Here is a 26,493-nt window from a genome sequence, read left to right on the forward strand (position 1 = left end):
GCCTTTGAGTTCAACTGGCAAACTCTCTCTGAAGTTTGCAATGTAACAGGATAGGCAACATTCAAAGTCATTTAGAAATTCAAGTCTCCTGGAGCCTGTATGTAAGAATTACTTCTCAACAAGGTACACATACTACAATTTTATTTGAAGATCTCCAAAAGTTTCTTGGTACGTATATAAAGCATACATTTTCATAAGAAAAATAATTATCTGCCTTATAGGCAATTTCTCTTTCTGTATATTGGATAGCAAATAGATTGGTCCCTTTGAAAGCGTCCATTAGACAGATGGACTTTCAGACACTGAGGCAAAGGCCTCAGGCAAAAATAAAGTCATTGGCCCAAATGATCACAGAATGGGTCCTCCTGTAACACAGATGCATTTGAAGAAAACATGAACCCCATCGTTAAAATTAATACTAGGATGGCAGGATGTTCTTTAATCTGCATGATTGCTTTATTGTACAAAAAGTTTCCAGTAACAGTAAATTAGTTTTAAAAAAGGACAAAAAAAGTCATTTTGGATAGAAGTGCTTCACTAATTGCTTTATTTAAGCACACAAGAAAAAAAGGCTTATTTGACCAATTAGGTTGGAAGGGTTTTATTACCTTTAAGAAGCCATTAGCTAGAATAAAACACTGAAAGCACTTGTGTCAAAACAAATAAATAATGCTCTCTCAATTAGCAGAGAAAGCAGTAAATCTGTTAAATTAGAGACATACACTGCTTCACGCCCATGGCGAAGCCTGAACCCCCACACCCCCAAAATAAAACAAGAGACAGTAGATTTCAGTTACAATCTCGGGAAAGATCAGGAGCTTTGGAGACCTGACAGTAAACATTTACACTTCTCTCTGGCCCCGGCCAACGGAGCCACCCATCCCAGGACACATTAAAGGGGGCAGGTGCCCAGAGGCTGCACCAGGGTGCCCAGCAGGAGCATTCCCTGCTGGCCTTCTTCTCAGGGCACATCCCAGGCGAGGGCAGAGGCTGGACAGGGCGATCCTTACTGCCAGAGTCCAACACAGACAGACGGCACAGCCTTCCCACAGACAACGGCTGTCAGCAGGAAAAGGAGTCCGTCTCCTTCAGAGGGAAAGAATTACCCCGAGGTACCAGGACACGATTACAAACTTTCTCTGACTTCCCCCAATGCTGCTGATCTTTCCCCAAGTAAAGGCTCAACAGAAAAGTACAGTGTTTTGAGGAGCCCAGAAGTGAGCACACAGGCTCTGGGGCTGCTACCCACCTCGGGACACAGTTATGACAGTGGACAGCTGGGGCTTTGTCTGGCACTGCACTGGTTTCAGTCAGAATGGGATGGTCCCCCTCCCCACAAGAGATCATTAAAACCATTTCTAATCAGATCCATTATTTTACCCAAATGGGTTGAGGGAACAAAAACCAACCCTAATCACCCTATTCACTGAAAATAAATATACATAAATGGTGATCCTTAACAGGTCGCTTTCCTTCAAGGGTTGGTAAGATTCAGCATCTAAAAGCTTTAATAATAATCCAGCATTACCATTGTAGACTGCCCAGGAGGGAAGCCCCCAGATCTGAACAGCCCCACTCCTAGGAGCAGCTGGTCTAACAGAACATCTCTACTCCAGCACTGACTTAACATCTGCTGGGACTAAAGGATGCCTACAGCTACTCTCGAGACCTGTAAGAGCTCCACGTTTCAGGGGTGATCAAGGTGCTGGATTCTTACTCCCTGACCTTTTTTCCTAATAAATAATTGTTTGTTAGGGAATACCATGCTATTTCCTCAAATGCCAGGGACACTTTGAGATCACTGGATAGCCACATCAGTGATGAGAATACCAGTGGCTGCCTGATGTCGTAAACAACCCGGGAAGGGAAGGCTGGGGCAAGGGTTTGGGTATTAAGCCCATGATCTGTTTGGATAACGTGAATCTCTGGACTTGAGTTTAAATTTCTGGAAACAACTTCAAAGTCAATTCTCCAGAGACATTTTATGTGACTGGTCCAAATAAAATGTAGCATATTTAATGAGGTCATGCTCTTAAATTTTTTAAGAGAGGTAAAAACAACGGAAAAGCCATTGAAAATTATACAAAGATCATTAAAACTATACTCGTGTCTCAAGACCAATTAAAACATGAACAACTTCAATTTTCAAAGTTATCATCACTTTCCACATTATTCTACAGTTCCAGGAATATATTCGAGCACCATATTGATAATAGTAAGTAAACAACAAAGTCCTACTTTGGCGATCTGATTCACACTCACACAAACGAGGGATTTCCTAGTCAAGATTTTCACAATCTGCAGGAATATGCCAACTTTCTGGGCATGTTAAGCGGCAATGGAAGAGCCAATAAATCAAACCACTGGTGGAATATTTTACTTTGAAATGGAGTGATGTTTGGTTAATAATTTGAGATCCACTAGTTCTAAATGGGGTGACCCATTTAGAATGGCCTCTGTGTAAATTCACAGTTCATTAAATGGTGCTGGTTTGAACAGGTCATTATGTAGTTAGTACATAAAGAATGAACTGAGCAAGGATGGCTGGGGACGCGCACAGGGACACACTGGCTGATTCTGGTGACTCTTATGACACTGCTAAGTTTCCCTTTAATGTGAGGTTAGTTCAAATCACCAACTTTTAAATTTAGGTGGCTTTGCTCTATAACCCTTTTGGTTGAGAGTAGAAAATGCAGTGCACACATTTTAGATGAGGAATACTCCATTTACCATTAATTTAAACTTATGAAGCTGTTTTAACTGGCCCATCTAAATGTGTTAATTAACATCAATGATGGTTTCTTATTTTTCACACTTTGTTACTCTGATCATTAACAGTGATGGAAAAGCTAAATTAAGTTAATGGGGAATGGATTATAAATTCTTAAAGGACTGCTTAGTTTGTTTTCAACTGGAAAATATATAAAGAAAGATGAAGAGGCATTTTTGCCTCTACTCATAAATTTTTGGTACCAAATTTCTTAAAAACCAGATGGTTTAAAAAAAATTTTTCCAAAAATTTTTTTAACATGCTGCTCAGACATGACTGCTAAAAAAATAGCATATACACATATAATATTGAACAGCTTGTGGAGTGCCTGTAAACGTTCAACTCATTTTCTCTTTCTAAAAAAAATATATAACTAATGACAGAACTCAATCTCTATTCTGCAGCAGTATCAAAGGTCCTTAAACTCTTGACAGTGAAGGAACAACAGAAGCCCATTCCCTTGCTCGAGCACGAGTGTGACGAGGAGTCCATGGAAACGCTCGCTGCCCCAAGGTGGATGCATGGGGCTGCACCTCTGCAGGCAGCCCACGGAGCTCGGCCACGCCCCTCACACCGGGAATCCACGCATGCCACACACACAGACCCAACGCCGCTCAGTGAGACTTCACGCTGACGAGGACAACAGTGAGGACAATGATGATGACAAATAATACTAAAATCACAAGCATCTTCCGATTCTTCTTTTGATACTGCTCTGCCTGCAGAAAGAGGAGGGAAAGAGGTGGTCAATTTCCCAAAATCCAAACACCAAGCCTCACTCGCTTCCAGTTCCAGGCTTCCGGCTCCCTCTGCATAAATGACATCTCTGCTACAGGCTACGTTATAATCCCCTCCATCAATTCAGGCGAAGCCATCAACACCAGTGGAAGCATTCCATGATCCCGAGCTGCCCACTTATCCTGGGTTCACTCAGGCGCGTGTTTGGGATCTCCCATGAGACGAGGCTGCAGCAGTCACAGACGCTGCTTTCGGGTCCAGAGGGGCCTCTTCTCCTCACCTCCACCTCCACTGACTGTCAGGACCCCCGCCTGCAATGAAAGCCTCCCGTTTCTGGACACAGTTCCTGGGATGAACACACACCTCCTTTCGCTATGAAATCAAACAACTGGCTAAAGTCACCACAGTCAGACGTATCGAACTGAACTGATGGCCCCAAAGAAGCTTGTTTTCTACCTCCCCTGAACTTGCAAACAGGAAAAAATTCATCCTCTGAAATAAAAATGGGAAAGTGCACCCCACAGGTGTCAAGTGCAGAAAGAATCCGCCCAAGGTAAGTTCTCCCTGTGCTTCTGATGAACAACAGAGAGGAGCTTCTAAAAGCTCGATACCTTCCACACTCTTCACTGGCAAACTTCAGCCTGGAAGCCCAGGGGCAGTGTCCTGAGTTACACCATGCCTGTCGCAGAAATGCGACCCAGAGAGAGTGAAGAGAGTTGTGAGGGTGGCTCTAACCACACCAAGGGCGAGCACAGCCTGTCCTTTTCTGGACAGTGCTATTCCACGGTGAAGGTCAAGGAGACAGCTGGATGGAAATACCTGCTAAGAATATCCAATCTCTTTTGTTCTACTTCCATGTTCCCTACCAACCTTCCTACTGGTAGTTTTGTTTCCCAAGTGAGCCTACCCACCACCCACCAGGAGCCACTCATCAACCAGGAGTAAACATCAGGACAGACAAGTTAACCCATCTTGAGAGTGTGGCCTCTGTGAAGCAACTCCCAAGGCTCAGACATCCTTAGATGAGCTGCCTGCCAAGGAAATGGCCAGCTGTGCTACCGACAGTAGTGTGACTTGAGAGAGAAGACGGAGCACGCTTACTTTTCTAATAAGTAACCCAGACACCAGGGAAGCCAACACTAAATGATATACTTTAAAACCTCTCAAAATGATTTATAAAGTAGAACCCAAAACAAAATTTTTAGTTCCCACTAGATTTGTACACTCCCGCTGAGAAAACTTTTCCCTTTATCTGTGTTATATTACAAAACATGTTTTACTAGTTTTTATTTAAGAAACTTCAAAACCAATGCATAATTCAACAGCATATCAAAACCCGGGTATTATAGAGTGAGAAACTAAAGTTGGTTTTCACTCTTTTAATATACAAGGCTTGGCAACCAAATGAATCTTAATGCTTAAACAGCCCTCTGTATGTACAAGGCAAACCTCTTCCCTCTCATACGTTGGAGTCTCACTCCCACCCCACACGTGGAAGGGAAAGTGAAGGGCTTCTCGCCAGCCCTGTGCAGGCCCTCACTGCTGTAAACCCGACACTACTGTTAGATGGGCCATCTCTGCTACAGGGAGTGACTCGCTTCAGAAAAATGATAGAGTAGTACATTAGTGAGTCAGAAAAATGCTTATTATATGGCTAGAAATACCACTGGGTCTCAAAGATACAGGAAACGGACACATTTTTTTTTTTATTTCTGAAGTATTATATTCCCTTTAAAGAAAATGTGCACCCAATTATATACAAGAGCCATTCAGCAGCATATGTATATGTTTCTCGTAACTGATTACAAGATTTCTAAGATGCTTTCCATTAATTTTTAACAAATATCATGAAAAATATTCCTGAAACAGCAACCTTATTAGCAAAGAATAAGAGAGCTAATACTCTCACTTCAACAAACCACTCTTTTCTCAAGGTAGTACACAGATACACAAATATGTGGTAATTAAAAGGGAAAATTAGATTTTCATCTCCTCCAGAATGATTCTCCACCAGCAATTCATCAGAAATGTGTCACAACGAGAGGCCTGAGTCAGCAGCAACAGACAGAATGTTCAACACATATTTTAGCAAATGCCCATTCAACTGATTTCCTAAAACAAGAAGACTCAAAGAATGAAATATTTTCTAAAAGTAAGAAAACCCCAATTCCTTTAGAATTTACTGTCACAGAAGGGAGTTCTCAGCAATTTCAAATCTAAGTGTGACATGCACCTGGAACCATCAACTGCAGGAAAATAGAAACAACCCACATGGTCAGTTTTGAATAAAACAATATTGTACATTTTTACACTACTGTATTGAGAGGCGACATAGACAAGAGTGCTGAAGACAGTTATGATAGAAGAGAATCCTCTTATGAATTCTTGATATTTGATAATAGTTCCTCAAATTCTCAACTATTGAAAGATATATTACCTTGTGAAGCTGTTTCAAGCCATCTTCAGTTTTGATACAGGACTGTTCAACATTATAGTCAATTCTATCAAGGACTGTACCCTGAGTAATAAATGACAGTTACAGATAATCAACAACCGCAACTGGGAAAATGGAACTTCAAAAATGAGACATGCAAATTGCAGACATCATTATCCACAGGATTATGTGTTTTACTTAACTGTGTTGTAAAGGTACACACTGAAAGCTCTGGAATCCACCATCAAGCAGTATTAGGCACTCAGTGGCAGAGTGCTGTGTTAGTTGCAATAAAGTCTAGCTCAGGAGAAATACTGACAAACTGAGGTTTCTTCTTTGGATTTAGCCACTATAGGATACGCCACATTCAGACTTACTGGGGCTTTAAAAAATATACAGTTCAGTGGAAATAGGCTCTGAGTGGTGAAGGGCTAGCTTCTGTGCCCATTTGCTGCTTAAATACTTGGATTCCAGTAAGCAGAGCACACCAGTTAAGCTAGACCCGGCTATGGTTAGTCCTGGAAACTGACTATCCTGTCTACAAACATCAACACAGGTCTCCATGGGTGAGAGCGATGACGGTAAGCTTCAATCCACCATGAAAATTACATGTTTGCCTCACGGAGAATTTTGTTTTTAATTGTTTAATCTCTTGGTTCAAATAGAAAAAAGAGAACACTGGGCTATATGGAAGAACAGGGCTCTTAACGGAAACACACTGTATTAGAAGAGGTAGCAAGAGCAGTTCCTTGAGAACTGTGGGAGTAATTAATGTAACTAGATCTTCCATAGCCTCAACACTCCATTCTGCAGCTGGTTTCAGGGGGATCAGGACCCAAACCCCTGCTGGCAAGATAATAAAATACCCTAATCAGATTGTAACAGTGAACAAACAATTTAATTCTACTTGAAAGCTGGTGGTTCCCATTGCCATTACACAATAACCTGCCCAAATTAGAAGGGAAACCTTATCTAGCACCAGAATCACTGCTGAGCATGGGCAGAACCAACCAGACCTCCAAAGTAGGGTGCTCTCGTGAGCACCCTTGGGGTACAGGCAGAGAATATGAGAACTTCTATTGACATTTATTTTTTATCTAAAGAAAAGGCTTATTAGTATTTTTATAGGGAACGACAGTTAGTAGATGTATATAATTTGTACATACACACATACATATTTATATATCTATGTGTGCACATACACACACACATACACATACACACGTTGAGGGAGTAGGTTCAAATTTTTTTCCTGACAAGAGTGCAGAATCAAAGAAGTTTGGAGAAGGACCAGATATCATGGCAGGAAAATCATTGAGGAGGGTGGCAAACTCACATACCTGTTCTACAATCATTGCTCCTAAGTCCCTAAAGATTTCATTTAGGTCAGAAATAGACTGTACAATCTGGCGGATCTCCCGCTCCCTCTCTTCCACCATCAGTGTATTCTGCTCCACCAGCACTAACTGGTCACCTGTAAAACCCTAGCAAAACAAAAAAATACAGAATTTGTATGTTACATTTCATTCCCCCTCAAGAAAGCTATGGTGTACCATTTTAGATATAATTCAAAGAAAATGAATTCTGAAAATATTTCTATAAAGCCTCTAAACAACATATAAGTACTTATTTTTCCCTAGCAGGAAAGATTCAAATTCCTCAAACAAGTGGGATCTAAAGCACTATTGGCCAAAGCAAGGGGCACAGAGAGCACCCCACGTTTGCAGCCAAGCAAGGCTGAACAGCAAAAGCAGTGGGGACAACCCTGAGCTCCTCTGGGTTCCTCCCAAGAACGGGGTGTGCAGATTGCTTTCCCGAAGGTGCTAGAAGGCAGATCACAGGGTCTCCCAGCAGCCTTTGGGAAGGAAGAAACAGCATGGCCCCCATGACTGTCCTTCCACCTGCTGCAAAAACGACTTGATGAATGCACAAGTCAAGCAGCGCTGATCCATCTGTACCGCACAGAAGTTAGAAGTCTATGAAGACAGGGAAACAGAGCAGAGGGCAAAGGTACACCAGTCAATTGTGCAGCCCCTTCACGTACCCGATCATAAAGAGTATTATCGTCTCCTTCATCCATTAGTGGTACTGATGTATCAAAAAAATGCTGAGATCTTTCCTCTCGATTCTTCACGCCTATCATAGATAGGAATTCACTTTACTCGAATACATCCTGGTTACTGTTCCACCATTAAAAAGGGAAAATCTAGAGTAAAACTCAACAGTCAAAATGGAGATATTCTTAGCAGCTTTAAAGGAAGCCTATCTCCACCAGAGGTGGGGGGAGAGTAAAGGATTATAAACACACAACAATATGCAAGCATTTGGGGTTATTCAAACAAATATCACACTGTAAATGTGGACAATTCACTTGATGCCAAATGAATAACAAAACAACACAACAATCTGAGAATCTCTGAGTGAAGCAGAAATATTTAATCTAACTGCTGTTACAAAACATTTAAAAAATCAATATTTCTCTCTAGAAGCATCTCTAGTAAGAATTCCAAATGGCCCTAATCAAATTTTAGAAGTAATAAAATTAAAATACAAATATGCCAGTTGTCAGAGGAAGGGAGAACTAGTTTTTTTTGGAGTACGAGGGGATATTATTGATTATGCTGGCAATAAGGAAAAAAACAGTTTACAGGATAATTAGAATGAGGCTGTAGCTGAAACCTGATTGGCACTACTTAGGAAGAAAAGGGAGGCTGCGGACTCGCTGGTGCCAGCAGGGAAAGTGTCACACTGCTCCCAGGATGGGCTCTCAGGCACCCTCAAGGACCTCAGTTGTTACACAGATGCGGAGCTTTGTGATTAAGAACGTGATTATGACTGTTTTTTTACCTACTCATCAGCAGCTTCCCACATCTCAACATCTAGAAAGCTACAGGTTTTTAAATGTGCTAGACTGATTTTCAAATTCTTTAAGCTTAACACAGTATAAGTCTCGTTTCGTTAGACAGGAACTATTTTGATACCCGGTCCTCAGCCTCAATGCGGGCAGTTTTACACGGGGGCTTCCTTTTGTTGTAGGTGTGCATGTGCTCAAAAGCTAACAGCGAAAGGTACAGTACAAAATGGAGAACGATTAGCAAAAAAGAAGGATGAAAACAAAAAGTAGCTCCGTGGTTCTAGCTGGAACTTTTCTCACTCAAAATCCCTTAAATCGCCCGGGCAACACTCACGTTTAAGGTAGCCTGACTGTGCGTGCCGGAAGCTGGTGGACAGCTCCTGCAGAGCCTGCGCCAGGGAGGCCACCACGTTGCGAAGGAGCCGCTCTTCCTGCTCGGAGCAGGCCCGGCGGGCCCGGCTGGGCAGAGCCTGCACTGCACGCTGGCATCTGTGGAAGAGCTGGGAGAACAAGCCCTCAGTTCACAGCAAGCCCAGAGAGAGCCCTGAAGTGCTAACGTCTCTACACTCAAGTCTGAGGGAGACATAGATAAAATGCTCTGCTCATATAGGCCAGCATGGAGAGAGGTGAACAGATAAAGTCATCTGAGGCTTAACTTACACACACAAAGACTGAACCTCACGTGAACAAATGTGGTACATGTGTGTGCTGTGTGCCGGGCACTACACACAGGTCATTAGGCTGCCTTACCATGCATCACTCTATTAGTGCCTTCTTCTCGTTTAATCCCTTCTACCACTCTAGGAGGCAGGTGTTATTATTATTATCATCATTCTCATTTTACAGACAAGAACACCAGAACCAGAAGGATTAAATGAGAACCATGCTGCTGTTACATTGCTAAGAGCCAGGATTCAAACATCCCAACACCCCAGGGCCTTTCCCACAGCACCACACTCCGCCTCGGATCATTAGCACCCAGGAGATCTAAACAAATAAAAAACGTCATCACTAAAGTTTAAACACCAGTCACATTATCGAAAAATTACTCAAATTTAACATTTTACGAGAAATTTTTCTAGGATGTTAAGTTTCTCTAGGAAACTAATATACTCAGTCCAGGGAAATAGCTCTCAGTCTTTTCAATTAGGGGGACCATTTTTACCATTAAAAAATTTTAAGCACCAGTATACAACAGAAGTTACACATTTCAAAATCAAATTGTTAAACTCAGTAATGCTCTGAAATTTAATTTGTAAACCAATCCACAGTAGTATCTACCAACAACTGAAAAACAGCCCCACTCCTCCAAGACATTGTGCACATCTGCGGATAACTGGAGCAGCTCAGGGCCTCGAGTCCCTTTGTGAACCTCAGGTTGGGAAGTGAAACTCTAGAAAACTGATTTGTAATCTGATTTAGAGTTGTACCACGTTCCGGCTTTTGAGAGGGTCGTGAGAAGGCAGGGAAATGCCAGTTCCCACCTGGGGATCCACTTCCATCCTCACCTGAGTGATCTCTTGGGTAGTTATTTCAATGGCGTGCTCCTGCTCACTGCTGTCATCCAGGGTTGGTCTGTTCAAATGCTGGTCATGAAGGCTGGCTAATTCCTTCATCTTCTGTTTAATCCGGCCAACATCGTATTGTATCTAAACAGATGAAATCACTAAAACTCCGCTGACGCCTGCCAGTTATCTGTCTGCCTCTGAGATAATTAGTGCACTCAGAGTACACAGTTCAGTCTTTAGCCAACTTGTAGGCTCGCTGATGCACGAGCAACTTTTAATTCAAATTACCAGAAATTCAAATACCATTCCTCCTTGTTATATATAGTTCTTCCATTTCTTTCTATAATTCAGGAAGTTACTACTAAAGCCAAAATCACTAACACACACACACACACACACACACACACCCCTTTCTTGTGGTGTGTAAATTGAATAAACCTAAAGTATTTCTGGGCACATGCATTTAAGTGTAGCAATCAGATATACTGGCAGATATCTTAAAATATGTTAATGTCATAATTACTTAAAGAAATAAGATAGTGTGAAACTAACATTCAACTTACTTCATCCACTCCATCCACCCATTTCGGAGGTGATCGTTTTGTCACACCAATTGCTGCTTCTGGATCTAAGCTAATGCCTGACACCAGAGCCATACGGTCGTCAGCAAGCTACAGGGAAATAAAGGGACATTAAAAAAATTATTCAAATTCAATTTAGATAAGCACACTCTTACTCTCTTTTAAATGTCACTCTCTAAGAAGATACAGAAATGTAGGAGTAAATGCACTTGCCTGTATTATAAACTTGCTTTTGATACTGCTAGGATTTGGAATTGTTTTCCTATCTTTTCATGCACCAGTTTTTAATTTCCTTGGACATAACTTGTGAACATGAATTTGACTTGATTTGGCTATGGAAATGTAATGAAGAAGATCCTTAAAAGATAGACTTCTTAGTACTAGTACTACGATAGAATGGCATAAACCTCAGCAATTAATATGATCAGACACAAGTTAAAAAGAACATAGGACTGTAAATAGTAGCAAGGTTTACTTACATACATTTAGCTTATTTTAGAAGTAGGGCTGATCCAGTTATCTTAGTCACAAGATAATTAACATGTGTTAAAATGTGTAAAAGAACTGCCTAAAACGGTTAACAAATTATCCACCATTTGGCAAAAGCAATCCTTAAAATTTCAATGCAATTTTACACTGTCGTTTCCCTTCTTCAGTTAAATGCCCACAGGCAACACTTTCACTTATTTTGAAATGATATTGACAGCTCTTGTTTATTTTACCTATATAACACACTGCCTTAGAAAGCTTTTAACAATGGGACGGAAATCATGGGTTTGGCTTGGTTAAGCGCTTCTCTTGCTTGGACACAGTGAACGGGCTGAACTGATCTTGAGGTGCCCTCTGAGCTCAGAATTTAAAAATGCTAGTTTCAAAAGATCCAAATGAGGATCCAAAAGCAATGGAAAACAGCACATAAAAGTCTTTTATAGGTGATACTTCGTAAATTTTCTAAATCACACTGCAGAATTGGGTGAAGAATTTATATTGCTTTTCTTCCCCCCTCCCTGCATTTATTTAAATTTATTTTTTTCATTCATTTAGCAAACACTTGTTTGCTTTTCTAACAATTAAGGAACAAAAAATTTAAAAATCCACAGGTGAAGGAGAAAAAAAAAACTCACATGAGGAAAAACCTAGAATAAAAGAATTCTTCAAGTAATAAGCCCTAAATCCTGAACAGAGAGTTTATAGCAAAACTGCTAAAAGCAAATCAGTATCTTGCATCTCCCTCTCCTTGAGCCCCTAGTGGTTCTGCCCCCAACTGCTTAGGGCATTCTGTGTATTCAGAGAGTGCACCTTGCGCAATGACCACACCGAAGGGACCAGAATCCTCATAACCGCTTCCGAGCATCTGTGAGCCGTGATTAAGTCCATGGCGTCAGCCGCCGAGTGGACCCTGCAGGCCCACAGCGTCATTTCAGGTCTTAAGCAAACGGTGTGTCATCCAACCTGCACCGTGTGGGGCTCTGAGCCCATGAAGTGGTGATTCTCAACCACCGCCACCTTGTTTGTTTTTAAGAGTTCACTAACAGGAATTTTACATTCTTTGTACTATTTTAATCCTCACAAAAACTAGGTGAGCTAGGAACTATTATTCCAATCTATAAATGAGGAAATTGAAACTCTGAAAAGTTAAGTAGCTTGCCCAAGGTCACAAAGCTATTAAGTAACAGATTAAAACCTGGGTCGGCTGACTGCTGACTCCTGAAGCCCCATCCATTCCACAAGCTGTCAATCACTTTGGCAGGCCCATGAAATATAACTGTAATTTGCTAAGAAAACAAGCCTTCAGATTAAAACAACACCACAAAACACAGTCCTCCCAAACCATTCCCCACCAACTGCACTAGGGACTACAGGAAAGGCTCGGAGTAAGCATATAGCATCAATAAAAAGCAGCCTCTCTTGGGGACCATCTGTGCGGGAGGTGCGGACCTCATCCTACACAGAGCAGGCACAGACAAGGAGGGGCAGAGCTGTTTATTCCTCAGAACTGCTGCTCCATAGTCACCAAGGAGTATGCAACTTTGTGGAGGGTGCACTGACCAAGGCAGAAGGGACAAACCACGTGTCCAGCTCCCAGCACCCCAGCTATACAGCAGGTGCTGGACAGAGTTGTTGCCAGACTGAGGCAGAACCTGAACTTAAAGCCTCCAGCTGTTTATGCAAAACAAAACCTAAAATTGCTAAGGTACCTCTTCATGACTCATAGAATTTCCACTACGCCAGCTTATTATCTAATGCACTGTATTTTATTATTATATCATATTTCAATAGAGTAATAATTTGTTTTATTTATAGTTTTTAAACTGATGATCTTATTTTGTACTGTTTCTACTGGTTACAAATATAAATTGAACTAAAAAAAGACAGAGAGAAGGGGGTATTTATCTAAATTTATCTGCATAGTTATTATTATCAATTTCTCTGAAACAAATAAGAAATTATAAATCATGTAAGAAGGTCAGTTGAAGTGGATTCAACTCTTTCAAGCAGTATTTGATTTTACACAACAGATGTGTTCCCCCCAAAATGCAAGTAAATCAAAACTGGGGCAAACATACTCTCTTTAAGTGTCCTAAGGAAGCTTGCTTATTAGGAGATCCCCACATGAAGGGGACAGATGCCAGCCCATCTAGCTGGCCCTAGCTTTCCCATACACTGTATCAGGATTTTGCCAGCAAGAGATTCTTGAGACTCTAAACTTTAAATAGGGAATAATTTGTCCCCTTTATGATACAGTCTATAGGAATAGCTCATCGTGATAAAGAAATTCAGCCCTACTCAGAAGAAATGTGTCACTTATTTTCAATATGGATTTGTAATATGCATCACAGTATGTACTATCTTGTTAAAAGATTGTTTTGGGAAGAGAAGAAAATTGAAGATAAATGTCAATTATTTGAAATGGGAACAAATATAAACATAAAAAAATACATTTTAAGTGCAAAACAATCACCCTTTCACCTTCTGAAAACTCACTGCCCATCTGAAAACGTTTTCTTTTTCTAAGATCCAGGATACACGTTTTCAAGCTACCATCCCAGTCAATACAGACCTTAAAAAACTGCCAGATATTTAATTCTCTTCACTTATTCTTGCTGAATTTCAACTTAGTCCCCCCTCCGAATATATGATGTCTGTCATTAAAGCTTTTCATATATGAACTTGTGCTTCTGAAGTAAAAAAAAATCTTTTCATATTTTTTAAATAAAAAAATTTATAAAAATTGTACTTATGAGAATTAAGAATTTAAGAATTCTGGTCTCTCTGATTTGTAGCTCTGTCCTCCAAGAACTATGGGGGTGCACTAACCTAACTCAGGGCCATCTAACTCAATGTCATCAATGCAGGAAAATTCCAATGGATGCTCAAAACAGCACACTCAAACGGCTTCTTGCTAGTCTCACTAAAGTTATCTTTTGCCCTTGATCCACTTCAGACGTTGACACTTGTCCCTTTAAAGAGTACCAGACAGAAGGGACAAGTTCTTGATCTATGGAAGGAACACACACACACAAACTCCTATAAATCTCACTGTTCCAAATATACAGCCTTCCTACTCTTACAAAACCCTGCCTTTACGAGAAGGCTGATTTAGTGTACTGTAAGATTAAGGAAACAGCAAAGCCTCTGTAGAGATTAGTCAAGTCAGACACACATCCCCCCCACCTAAAAAATATAAACTAAGTTCAGCCATAATGCATTGTTAATAAGAACCAATACTGACAATGCTGGATTGTCTGTGGCAATGAACGTGTGAAAAATCTAGAAAGGATGCTGCAAATTACAGCCTGGCGTTCTCACTTCCACGTGAGAAAACCTAGGAGCACATATGATGCAGTCAGACCACAAGCATAACTCACAGGGCTCAGAAGGCTGGAGGACTTCGCTAACAGACAATCAGGCTTAAGAAACCTCAGGGTTCTTTGAAGGAGTGAATAAGCATGTAGATAAAGGAGAATCAGGGCATGTCAGCACTGCAGTTTTTTAAAAATCTGTGATAGTTTTAAAAGTGTTTACTTTTTCTGATTATGAAACAATAAATGTTCAAAATAGGCACTTTTCCAAGTGTGCAAAAAATATAGAAATAAAAAAATCTGAGAATCACACCACCTAGATATGCATATTGCTAGCTCACTGATTTTCCTTTTATATACACCCTTCAAAAAATAAGTAGGGAGCAATAATGACCTGTATTCTGTTGGTGCTGCACTCCCACTGGTTTGATCTTTTCAGTCCCAATGACAAACTTTCAGAGGGGATTGCTTCCTGTTTTACATATATGGACCCTGAGGCCCAGCTGGGTTCCCACACTTTCTCAGAGCTACCCTCAGCCTGTGGCCCTCCATGTCCCCACTCTATCACCTGCCCTGCCCAGGCTATAAGGTTTGGGATCCTGACATTTACATCTCGTAATTTTTTAATACTTCCTTTTATGAATTTTAAAAACCCAACAACTTGGGAGACAACTCTGTCATAGGAGGGAAGTAGACTACAACAGGGAACAAAGGGCAGCGCCAGACACCTCTCAGGGTAAGAGAAGGAATAGTGGGTGCGCTTCCTCCGCATGGACACCTTACTTAGTATTTCTAGAGAAAAATGAAGAGTGGTCTCCCCAGGGTGCGGATCTCAGAGTTGGTTTGAGTAGAACGACGAACTGATATGGACAGACTGCAGGAAGCTACCAGATGGCTTTACTCTGGGAGGCCCAGACAATGCAGTCAAGAGTTTGCTCAGGCCTCACCTACAAAGAGGTGGGTTCCAACCAAGCCATGCCAGGAGCTGGGGGTCACTTGTACCATTCCCAGAAGACAAGGACTCGAAGCCCGACTGCAACCTTGGCGAAGCAAGGCTCTGGATACCATTCCCCATACATCCCCAGCTCCCAGCTCAGCCCCTGGCACTTAGCGGTAATAAACATACAACTATAATTAGCTGAATGAGTCAACAACAAACCCATGGAGTGAATGAATGAAGTAAATAAAATATATGTCACGTACAATTCTGGAAGCTACCCTTCATAAAAGATACAATGGTTCTGGACACAAGACAAGAGGGGGCATGTGAACTGCTCAGGAGGATGAGGTGGCCAGGCGAACCCAGAAGGGAAAGCCTGGACTCTGAGTTCAGGGTCTTCTAACAGACGTGAGGTGTGTGTGGTGAAGAAAGTGGTTCTCTACTCAGGGTCTCTGGTAACGGAAAGTGGAAACCCTCTGTAAACATCCAGAAACTAAGAAGAAGAAAAGCAAAAGGGCCTGCTAGTTCCCACACTGAGTGTCCAGTTTCTGGAACTTGCTGCCTGAAGAGGAAGTAGGAGAGACTGCAAATCGGTTCAGAAGGCAGAACCCTAAGTAAACATGACTGCTGACGTGCCCCTTGTGTGAAAAGTATTCAAATGCTTCTTCAACCTACGTTGTTCCATTGTTTGTTATTTTTCCCTCATCATACACTTCCTTTTTGGGGCCACAGTGCCATATTTCCAAACTGTTCAGTAAGGGGTAACATCTATTCTAAAAGGCCTGCTCTCTAAGCCCCCAAGCCTTATCACTTCTAGAGTCTGGTCAGCAAATCCACCCATGTCTGCTGTACCCCAGAGATCCTTAACTTTGTTGCGTGTGAGCTGAAGTGACTTCTCATCTCTTCAGGGCCAGGGCCCAGGGCCCAGGCTGGGTGCTGGCAAAGGAGCTTCCTGAGTCAGGCCTGGCATGGCACCTGGCTCAATGAGCTACCGGCTCAGGGGTTTGCTTCTAAATACTAATTGTTTTCTAATGACAAAAGTAATACATGCACATGGTTTAAAAATATATATCCAACCTAAGAAAAGGGTTTGCAAAAGAAAGGAAGTTTGTCTTCCATTCCAGACTTTTCCTGGAAGGTATCCACTGTTAACAGTTTCTTGTGTCTCTTTTTAGAAATTTTTTAAGTATACAAGCATAAATGTGAGTTATTTTTCTTAAAAAATAAAAAAAAGGATGGGAATCACGCCGTCCACGCTATTTTGCATCAGGCTCCTTCACTGAGCTATGTGTCTGGGAGCTTGCTGTACTGCCGCCTTCAGGGATGGACTGCACTGTTAAACAGCTACAGAGAATTAGAGATGCTACATAACCGATTTAACCAGTTCTCAATGAAGGATGTTTAGGGTGTTTCCCGTCTTGTTATTATCAACTAGTCAAGGTTTTGAGAACTTACAGGTAGATCTTAATCTACTAGTTAGGAACTCCCTTTAGTTTTGAAGACAGTGATCCTAATCCTACCTCACTGTTCATACTTATAATTAAAACAAACAGAAACAAAAAACACTCTCCCACTTATTCTTTTTAAAAGGTCTACCCTCGGGAAAAATATTTTTACCCCTTCATCACTGAAACAGATAATAGAAACACATAAAAAGAGTGAATCACAGTTTACTCTCCTTTTCCTCAACCCTTTATTAGTGCTACTCGAAAAAGTGCTATGAATGTGTCCTCTCTCCATCTTCTGGCAAACTGCTAATAGGTAATGAAAAGGCCAAAAGTGTGCTGCTAGGAAGGAGGCAGAAAGGAGACCACATGATGATTAGCTTGGTCTGCATAAATGGAAGGTCACTCGCTTCATCCCAAACACAGGGACTGCAAAGACCCCCTCAACAGGTCCAGTGGCTCAAAGTCCTACTTCCTGAGGGCTGTCGCCAGACACCATGTCCTTCTACATTCCACCTCAGCAACCTCACCACATATTTCTCAGAAATCAAGAGAGTTACGCACATAATGCTAAAAACAATCTGGCTTATTTTAAGTTCAAGAAAATGTTCAACCTTTACTGCTTCCAAAGTTGAGACACTTTCCCAAGAGTAGTAAATAATGTTGCTAAACCCTTCTCTAAATCATCAGTTCACCTGGTGTGACAATATATGAAATAAATCCTAAATATTAGATTGTTAAGCACGATAATTATAAGTATTCAAAACACATGCTACAATATGTGTAAGCTCTATTAGCATTTTACATATGACCAACAACTTCAGAATAAGAGGCATAGTTTTATAAACTAACATACAAAAATATTCAAAACACAATACCTCATCCAGCTCCTGAAGAGATATGTTGTTCCCATCAGTCCCATGCAGTTAGAGATAGCAAAAAGAAAGAAGGATGGGGACAGACAGACAAAGTATGGTCAGTTGAGAAAACACTGAGATTTTAAGCAACTCTAAAGTTAACTAAAAATAAACATCCACTAACCAAGGCATTTAAAAAAATCTCCCGCTTCTGATTCTTCCTTTTTTTAAAAAAAGCTACATCAATATATGTTTTTTTTATTTTTATTTACTGTGATTGTTGTTTTGGTAAATGAGACAGGAAACAAATAATAAACAGTTGTAAAAATTAAAATACAATAGAAACAAATAAAACACACTTGCTTTAGTTTCACTAAAATATAATGCTAATCTGTTTCATAAATATCAAATATCACACACAATATTCTAAATTTCCCTTAGGAAGATTAAATAAGAGAGCCAAAGCTAAAATGTAATTTTACCATGTCAAATAAATGTAAATTTTAAATGTAAATCAGCCCTGCAAATGCAGCATAATTAGAAAATGAACAACCCACAAAAATTGTCTATGGCTATATTCAGGTAATATGTGAGTGACCACATATGTAAAGTCTCTACAAATTCAATCCTGCAGACACGGCTTCATCCGTGCTCACAAGCAAGTCGAGAAACCAGTCTCCCCCGGAGAGAGACACAGGTGGTAAAGAAAAAAAACTCTTCCCATTTGCTTGGCATATATTATTATTAGTCTAGAAAGCACTAGTTATTTCTAAAGCGATTATAAAAGCACGTAAACAAAACAAAACAAAAGGTAAGGAGAGATTTTTAAAAGGGGAGTAGGAAGGAAGAAGCACCGGCAGCCAGAGGATTAAGTTTCAATTTAAAACTAAAGGGTCTCTTCTAGATCAACGTGGAACTCTAGCTTCTGAACATTTACTAATGATAGATAATCTAAACAGCTAGGTCTTTTTTTTTTTTTTTTTTACAGCATTGATCACTGAAATAATTGGTGAATTTCAATAATCAACTACGTTGATTTTTGTATGCTCAGCAGTAAATACAGAAAATAAAAAACATAACTTCCTCATTTAAAAATTAATAGTGCAAATGAAACTGGTCTATCAGGGCCAAAATATTATTAAACAATGACAGCAATAAAAATGTAATCAGAAACATTCCTCCATGAAGACATTCAATTAGCTGACATTATAGAAAGCTGAATCCTCTCCATTCCTTCTACAATTTGAGATGAGAGCAAAAGAGAACTATATTTCTATACACATCCTGCTATAATAGTAGTACTAGAAGATACAGAGAAGATAGTGTCAAATGGAAATCTGATTTAATTACCTTTTACTTTAAAAAAGAAAATAGTTCTATTTTTTAAAAGCTTAACATTTTTAGCAGGAAAGCACGGGAGTATTTTTTTATTAAAACAAGACACAAGGCAAATCCCTGACTTCAGTGTCTCAATCTGCCCATCAGCCCGTTCTGCAGTGGCTCCTTGGCATCTGATCTTTGAACAGTGGTAATGCACACCAGGGTTAAGATCTCTGCTGCACGTGAGCCTGTCCTCTTGGATTATTAACCAAACACACACCCCAATCTCTTAGTTTCTACAATTATTAGTTGTTAAGAGGTGAAATCAGAATCACGGGCTAGATACAACTCTTTTTTTACAATAAGAACACCAAGCTCCAGAATGTATGAACCCATTTCCCCAAAGGCACAGAGCTTGTTAAAGGCTGAGATGGAGACAGACCCAGGTGCTCAGGCCTCCTTCCACCCTCCCTTCCAGCTTCTCTAATTTTATTAACAATTTGGGGAATTTTTAGTGATAGGCAGCCACTACCACACATCGGGAATTAAATTCAGAAGGTCCTCTTTTCGAAGAGAGCCCTCTCCCATTTTGCTACTTAAAAACAGAAGGTTTTCACAACTCCGCCTGCCACGAAATTACCAGAAAATTTTATCAAGACCCAAATTAATACATTTAGAATTACCATCAGGAAAAACCAAAATATAGCCAAATGAAAACACGTTACTACACATCATCACCTTCTAAATCTTTATAATGTCTAAATCTAGGTTTTTGACCTGCCAATGGCATACAATCAAGCAAATACTGAAAACTCCAAGTAACATGTGGAATTTATAGTCTAAAGAACTTTCTACATAAAACTGAAAAAGAAGTGGAAACCCATCTGTGTTTACTCAGGAAGTCTGGAAAAGTTGAGCAAAATGAGTTGGAAACACAGGTCTATGCTATAGTGATATTTACTTTATTTCCGTTACTGCCAAAATAAAAGTTTGCTTCACTTTTATCCAACAAAGTACCCTTATTCTCGAGTAAGCCTCACTGCTCAAATGGAATCTTTAGAAACAGAAAAGCACATAGATCTAAAGAGAAATATACAATGATTTCATACTTGGATTCTAAAGACAGAGAACTAATTTTCCAACAGACTCAGCCTGGACTAAAACTTAGAACTTTCAATATGCAAGTTAAAATTGACTATGTATAGCTGTAAAGTAAGATAAAGAAAGATGCTACCCTACTGCAAGAAAACAATCTTTTACACAGTGGGTCCTTCCACGTTCCAGGACCTGCAGCACAAGCCCTGGAAAGGCAGCCAGCACCCGTGTGGCCCAGGACGTGAGCACAGGGCTCTGGAGCCAGGTTGGCCTGAGTTCCCACCCAGCTCCCTGGCTCACGCGGTGGGCGACACTGGGCAGGTTTCCTAACTCCTCTAAACCTCAGTTCCTCTATCTGTATCATGAGAAGAACAACAGCACCTATTCCATAGAGTGCTGTGAGGATGAAATAAGGTGGCATAGGGAACGGGCTTAGAGCAGTGCCAGGCACACAGGAAGCTCTCAATAAATCTTACCTAATGTGATAGTCAAGACTGAGGAAGCACCTCAGCCTTCTTACAATCACAGCTAAACCTTAGTTTTCTTTTCCTAAAGCACAACATGTTTTATTAAAAATAATGTGCGAGTTCCAAACGAATCTAAGACCAATTAACTCTAGCTTCCCTTTATAGATTATGTGTTATCTGAAAGCAGAGAATAGATGAGGCAGTCAACACTAACAAAGTGGTTCCCACCCTGTATTAGATCCATTCCGTGAGATCAAAGGAAATCACACAAGTCAACAGCACCTCATCAGATCAGAACAGCAACTCAACGTCAACTTTCATTCATTCATGTAAGACTTACATTTTTTTAGAATGATTATTCAACTTTGTAAATTCATTTCAGCTTCTCAATGTCAAGTTGCCTGTAACTGTTTGAATGAGGAGCTGCGTTAAAACCTACACTGGGCTGATGCAATGTCAAAGTTACTTTTGCATATTGGGGCTATTTCTAAGGATTTTTGCTGTTTAACATTGGACTAACAGGCACAGCAATGTTAACTATGGGTTTTTCCTTTTCAGATTAAAGCTAAGGCTGTGTGCCTTGCTCAGAAGAAACAATGTATTAAAACAAAACTTGAGAAAGCACTGTTGAATCCACAGGGCCACTAGAAATCACCCAACTCTATTTACAGATGAGGCAAAAGATGTTGGAAGAGATTAAAAGCTTGCCTAAAGACACACTGAGTCAGTCGCAGAGTGAGACCTAGCCTTAAATTCCCAGACTAGGGTCCAATGCTCTTTCCTTTATTTTACGCTGCCCTAAGGCATATCTGTGATGGGGCACCAAACAGTGAGGCCAGAGCAGAATGAATGAGAAATATCAACACCTGCATTTTGATGACAGTCTAAAAATCAAATTCCAGTCTGTTTTTAACAATTAGTTTCACTAATATCAACATAACCAAGAACACAGTTAAGCAGAATTCTGCTCAGTTCTGGGTGCTGAACTTTAAGAAGAATACAGAAAAACTAGACTTCATTCATAACCAAGAAACTTAACCATGCTGTCTGAGCTGGACTGCTGAGCTAGAGAAAGCTCAGGGAACACGAAGGCTGCCGGGTTATCAAGCAGAAGAAGGAAGAAGCTTCCTGTGTCAGAGACCCTGAGGCCAGAACCAGAGGTAGGACCACAGGATGCAAGATACAGACATAGTCAGGGTTAACACAGACAAGGACTTTTTTGTAGTACAGGAGGTGGAGTGACCGGCTGCTGGAATTTCCTATGGCATCACAGAACGTGGTCAAGGAAGGCAGGCATCGGGGTTATCACAGATGAGGATGTTGGGCCAAATGACCTTCGGGTCCCTTCTGGCCCTTGGGACTTTTTGTTTGTTTTGTCATGGCACGTCCTCCTTAAATTCCTGCTCAGCTGTGACATATTTGCCTGAATGCTGCACAAACCTGTTTTAGTAGGAATGTATAGGTACATACAATAAGCTCACCATCACCACCAACTAACTTCTAGTTTTTTCCTGAAACTTAAGATGCAAAAAATGCAGGTTTAAATTTTTTGAATGATTTGGCTTTAGGTGTGCTTTGTTTTCAGGCATGTGACATACACACACACACACCCCCCACTTTACAATCAAATTCCACAGTTTTTTCCTTAAATAAGGATGTGAAAATTCTGGTTTAAACTAAAAAAAAAAACAAAAACAAAACCTATTACTTTAGACGTGATTTATTTTAGTTGGGTATGAGATAACAAATACACACACCTAAATCAACTTCTACAGCTTTCTCTTCTAACTAGGAACTAGAAATTCAGGTTATGATTTTTTAACAAACTCTAGAGTTTACTTACTTCCTTTTTAATTACCTGAATTTTAGATAAATATTTACAAATTCTCCTTTTAATTGTTTTACTCATGTTTTTAACATGACAGCTATGTATCTTTTAAGTTTTTATTCATAATTTTTCAAACATACCAAAAAGTGTATAAAATGTTAAATATCCCCCACATATTCCTTAGGACACTTAACAATTAGAAACACTTTGCCTTATTTTGTTCCCTTTTAGGGGGGGTTAAGTATATGAAATAAGAGATATTTTGACGTTTCACTACTAAACATTTCAGTAGGCCTCTCTAATAAAATTAACAAGCTTAATTAACTATAATTAGTTTAATAATTTCTTTATATCACCTAAAACCCAGTCCATATTGACAGCTACAGTTTGTTTGATTTGCTACATGGTTTTGAAATTTACAAGATAGAAATAAGGTTTTAAAATTTCTATGAGCCAGATATGCAGTGAAAAACACTGCATGTTATTCAATAATGTTTTTAAAAATTGTGTTAGACATGGGTTTTTCCCCAAAATGTTCATAACTCTTTTCCAACTTCCAGAAATTGAAAAAATTGTACCCTTTACTTAGTCACGTTAACATCTTTCCATATTTGATTGTGTGTGTGTGTGTGTGTGTGTAGAAATAGTTTCTGTAGAAACAACTGTAAGCAAACTGAAGATATAATACTTCACCCCTAAACACTTCAGAAATTTATGACGTGCCACGTTTTTTAATGCACACAATTAAAATATATAAAGGTGTATTTTCTTTTTTAAATTCTGACTTAGGCAAACCATTTTTGTTTAATTGCAAAATCTATTTTTTAGATAGTCTGAATTGACTACAAGGATATTTTAAATGATCTGATTGCTTATAATGACCCGAGACAGATTTTAGTCAGGCCAATTTAAGTACGTAAGATTTTAAATGGTATAACATACAGAAAATATTTTTTAATGTTCTGACTTAGACATGTATTTTTAGTTTGATTTAGAAATGTTTTCAAGAAACTGAGCTAAATATATCTGTACATTTTCTGACATATCTGTTTTTCCAAATTGTACACTTTAGCTATCCATTTTTAATTATTTGACTTAGCTTGCATTTTTTTTAACTAACTTAGAAAATCATTTTAAAAATCAGTTTGACTTAGAGATGCACTTTTAAAAAGCTGCCTGTCTCAGACACCAGGTTTTTAAACTGCCTGACTTAATTCTTAATAATAATAATAATGATAACAATAAATCTCGTTACCCAATAGTTCAGGGTGTTCTGAACCTTACACGATTAAAAATTTTAAAGCAAACAGTATGTTTTCCAATTAAAACTGATTCCTTATAAACATTAACGGGAGTTTTAGTTCTGTTTTTTTTTCCCCAGGAGGTAGCTTAACACTGAGCCATTTAAGGAACACGCAATTTTTACATCTTATTTAACAAAACTGAAGTTCCATTGAGGAATATTAGTTATTCAATTTCTAATCTCTAATTCTTGGTTTATTTCAGAACATTCTTTTCAAAATTAGCGCTGTTTAACCGGGAATTAGCCCGTTTCCACTTTACAGTTATTTCAATATAATACCATCTCTTTCAGTTTACAAACGCAAAAAACCTTCAAATTCTTAAGTAAATAAAAACCTAAACACACTCCGTTCCTGTTTTCTATGCTTTTTGACCTGAGTTTATGTGATTTTTATTCCTAAAACTGCTCACACGGCTTAAAATAGCTTTTCTATAGGAACAATATGGCCCAAGACATTTTCCACTTGTGATTCACAAAAAGGAAAAACTGTCTTTGTAGATGATCTGTCAATAATCAACACACATGCCATAATTTTTCTGAAGCATTTAGGTAAAGTCATAACAAAAAAAAGTAAAGGCAATATAGCCCTTCAGAGGTGAAATAAGTGTGAGGTGCCCAAAGCCATATATTTCACGTATAATCTCCAAGAGTCTGGTATGGGGATGACTTGATTCCCTCATCCTCTAATGCTGCTTCTATTCAAACCTAGCCTGTCTACAGCAAGTAGCCCCCCACCACAAACGAGTTTCATAACTTCACTTTTCAATTTAACATATTACAGAGCTAGTCATCATTGTCTTGTAAAGATCATCCAGAACCATCCCCTTATTTAGCAGAGCAGGAAACTGAGGTTCAGAAAGGGAAAGTAGCCCTCATCAAAAACAAACAAAACATCAGTAATCTTTCCAGGCCCTCCCTATAAAAGATTCTACTGCTGAGCTAAAGAAAGGTCCAGGTTAATTAAATCAAAAACATGGGCTATTTTGGGGGTTATTTTTCACATACACATCATCTTTTTTCTAAAAAGTTCGAATGGAGGGAAAAGCTTAATTTCCTGTTTGGGAAATGGAAAACGAAGAACCTAGCACCTTCCAGTCTCACAAACACGAGCCCCCAGGAAAAAACAGTGAAGCAATTATTCATAGGGAACACGGCCACACAGAGGGCTGCGAGGCCATTAAAAGAAAACGGGCGGAACAACAACAACAACAACTCCTTCCTCGTTTGGGGGAGGGAGTCTTTCATTTGCAAGGATTTGGGTCTTCGATCCTGCAACCCGGCCATCAGGACCAAAGTGAGGCTGGTAAGAGGTGGGGGGGAGGGAGGGAAGGAGGGGGGCTTAGAACAAAACAAAACACAAAGGCTTCGGTAAGGCTCAACGCTTCCAAATCTTAGTGTTAAAACATATGTAAATTGGAGGCGGCCGGTCGTGCAGTGACGACGGGGGGGGGGGCGGGAGGGGGGAGGGATGGGGAGGGTTGCGGAAGTGGAGAGACAGAGCAGAGGCAGAGGTGGAGCAGGGGCCTGAAACTGGTTTTCTCCCCTTCCAGGGCGACAGATGCCCTGGACCTTGCATTTCCGTATTATTCTTAGTCTTATTCTCATCTCCTTCTTTTAAACAGAGAGACAGACAGAGACAGACAGACAGGCAGAGCCGCAGTGCACACGGTGCGTGTGTCGGAGAGGCCGCCGAGAGACTCACCGCAGCAATGCTACGTGAATGCAGAGGGCTGGAGGTGGTGTGACTACTCACTTGCTCGGCTAACAGCTGCCGGTTTTGGATGGAATTATTCCGCAACAACAAGAAAGCGTCGGTTAAACGCCTGGTGGCCATGGCTCACCTTTTGTGACCCCCCTCTCAGGGGCCCCCCGCCCACTTATGCTCCTGATTGATTCACTTTCTTCCCCTTAGCCTGGCCTAGTCGGCCCACCCTGCACAGAAGCCTCCCTGGACGAGGCCGCAGGCCTCCAGCCAAGCAGATGCAGCTTTGCGCTTCGCCCAAGCGCAAAGACCCCTCCCCAAATAACTGCCTAGGCTTTCCAATTGTCTGACTCCCCCTACCCAAGGCCTGCCTTCGATCTCTAAGCACTTGAATCCCCCCAATCCTTGCACTGCAAGCCAACGACCCAGAGACCCCACCCCAATCCAACCTTGGATCTACAAGCGTCTAACTCGCCAATCCGGCTATGGACTGGGAGGCCCTGAAGCCCCCTACCCGCCTTAGTCTCTGAGACCCCGAAGGGCCCTTGCTCCCTACCCCTAACTTGGCTCACAGGCGTCGAAGCCGTGCCTGAGGCCTGGCTCTGGCCCTGACTCAGTGTCTCCACTAGAGGCCTGGCCTAGGCCCCCTTTGGACAAGCGAACCAGGCCTGGGCCCTGAACTCAGAGGGCCTGGGGCTGCCTTCTTGGGCCTTGTCTGAGCCTGCTAAGGCCGGGCCCGACCTCCTGACCCCGTCCCTCTCTGGGCGGCCTGGTCCTCCACTGCCACAGCAGGCTGCCAGCCTCCAGGAGGGCAGCAGGGCCTGGCTCCTCGGCCTCCTCACTGCTCT

General features: G+C 40.7%; 1 protein-coding gene across 3 annotated transcripts; it reads right to left on the reverse strand.

Moving 5' to 3' along the window:
- Positions 1-524: 524 nt before the first annotated feature.
- Positions 525-26,493, reverse strand: STX16 (syntaxin 16). Of its 3 annotated transcripts, none has more exons than XM_058562407.1 (8): positions 25,646-26,493; positions 10,868-10,975; positions 10,305-10,445; positions 9,131-9,296; positions 7,987-8,078; positions 7,283-7,426; positions 5,946-6,026; positions 525-3,489 (listed from the first exon to the last, which is right to left on the reverse strand). In XM_058562407.1, the coding sequence occupies exons 1-8, from the start codon at positions 25,775-25,777 to the stop codon at positions 3,385-3,387; spliced, it is 969 nt and encodes a 322-aa protein (XP_058418390.1). In that variant the 5' UTR covers positions 25,778-26,493; the 3' UTR covers positions 525-3,384. The 3 variants fall into 3 exon arrangements, with proteins under 3 accessions (XP_058418390.1, XP_058418391.1, XP_058418392.1); XM_058562408.1 differs by having other exon boundaries at positions 25,697-26,491; XM_058562409.1 differs by lacking the exon at positions 25,646-26,493 and adding an exon at positions 17,952-18,115.

The sequence above is a fragment of the Diceros bicornis genome, chromosome 19 (genome assembly GCF_020826845.1).
Source record: "Diceros bicornis minor isolate mBicDic1 chromosome 19, mDicBic1.mat.cur, whole genome shotgun sequence".
Lineage (NCBI taxonomy): Eukaryota > Metazoa > Chordata > Mammalia > Perissodactyla > Rhinocerotidae > Diceros > Diceros bicornis.

What these genes read in the sequence shown, in the direction of transcription:
- STX16 (XM_058562407.1), bottom strand. Translation starts at nt 25,777, where the DNA reads ATGGCCACCAGGCGTTTAACCGACGCTTTCTTGTTGTTGCGGAATAAT. An exon ending in ATTCACGTAGCATTGCTGCG is followed by an intron (nt 10,976 to 25,645) that starts GTGAGTCTCTCG and finishes ATTTCCCTGTAG; the next exon opens with CTTGCTGACGACCGTATGGC. An exon ending in GAGCAATGATTGTAGAACAG is followed by an intron (nt 6,027 to 7,282) that starts GTATGTGAGTTT and finishes TTTATTACTCAG; the next exon opens with GGTACAGTCCTTGATAGAAT.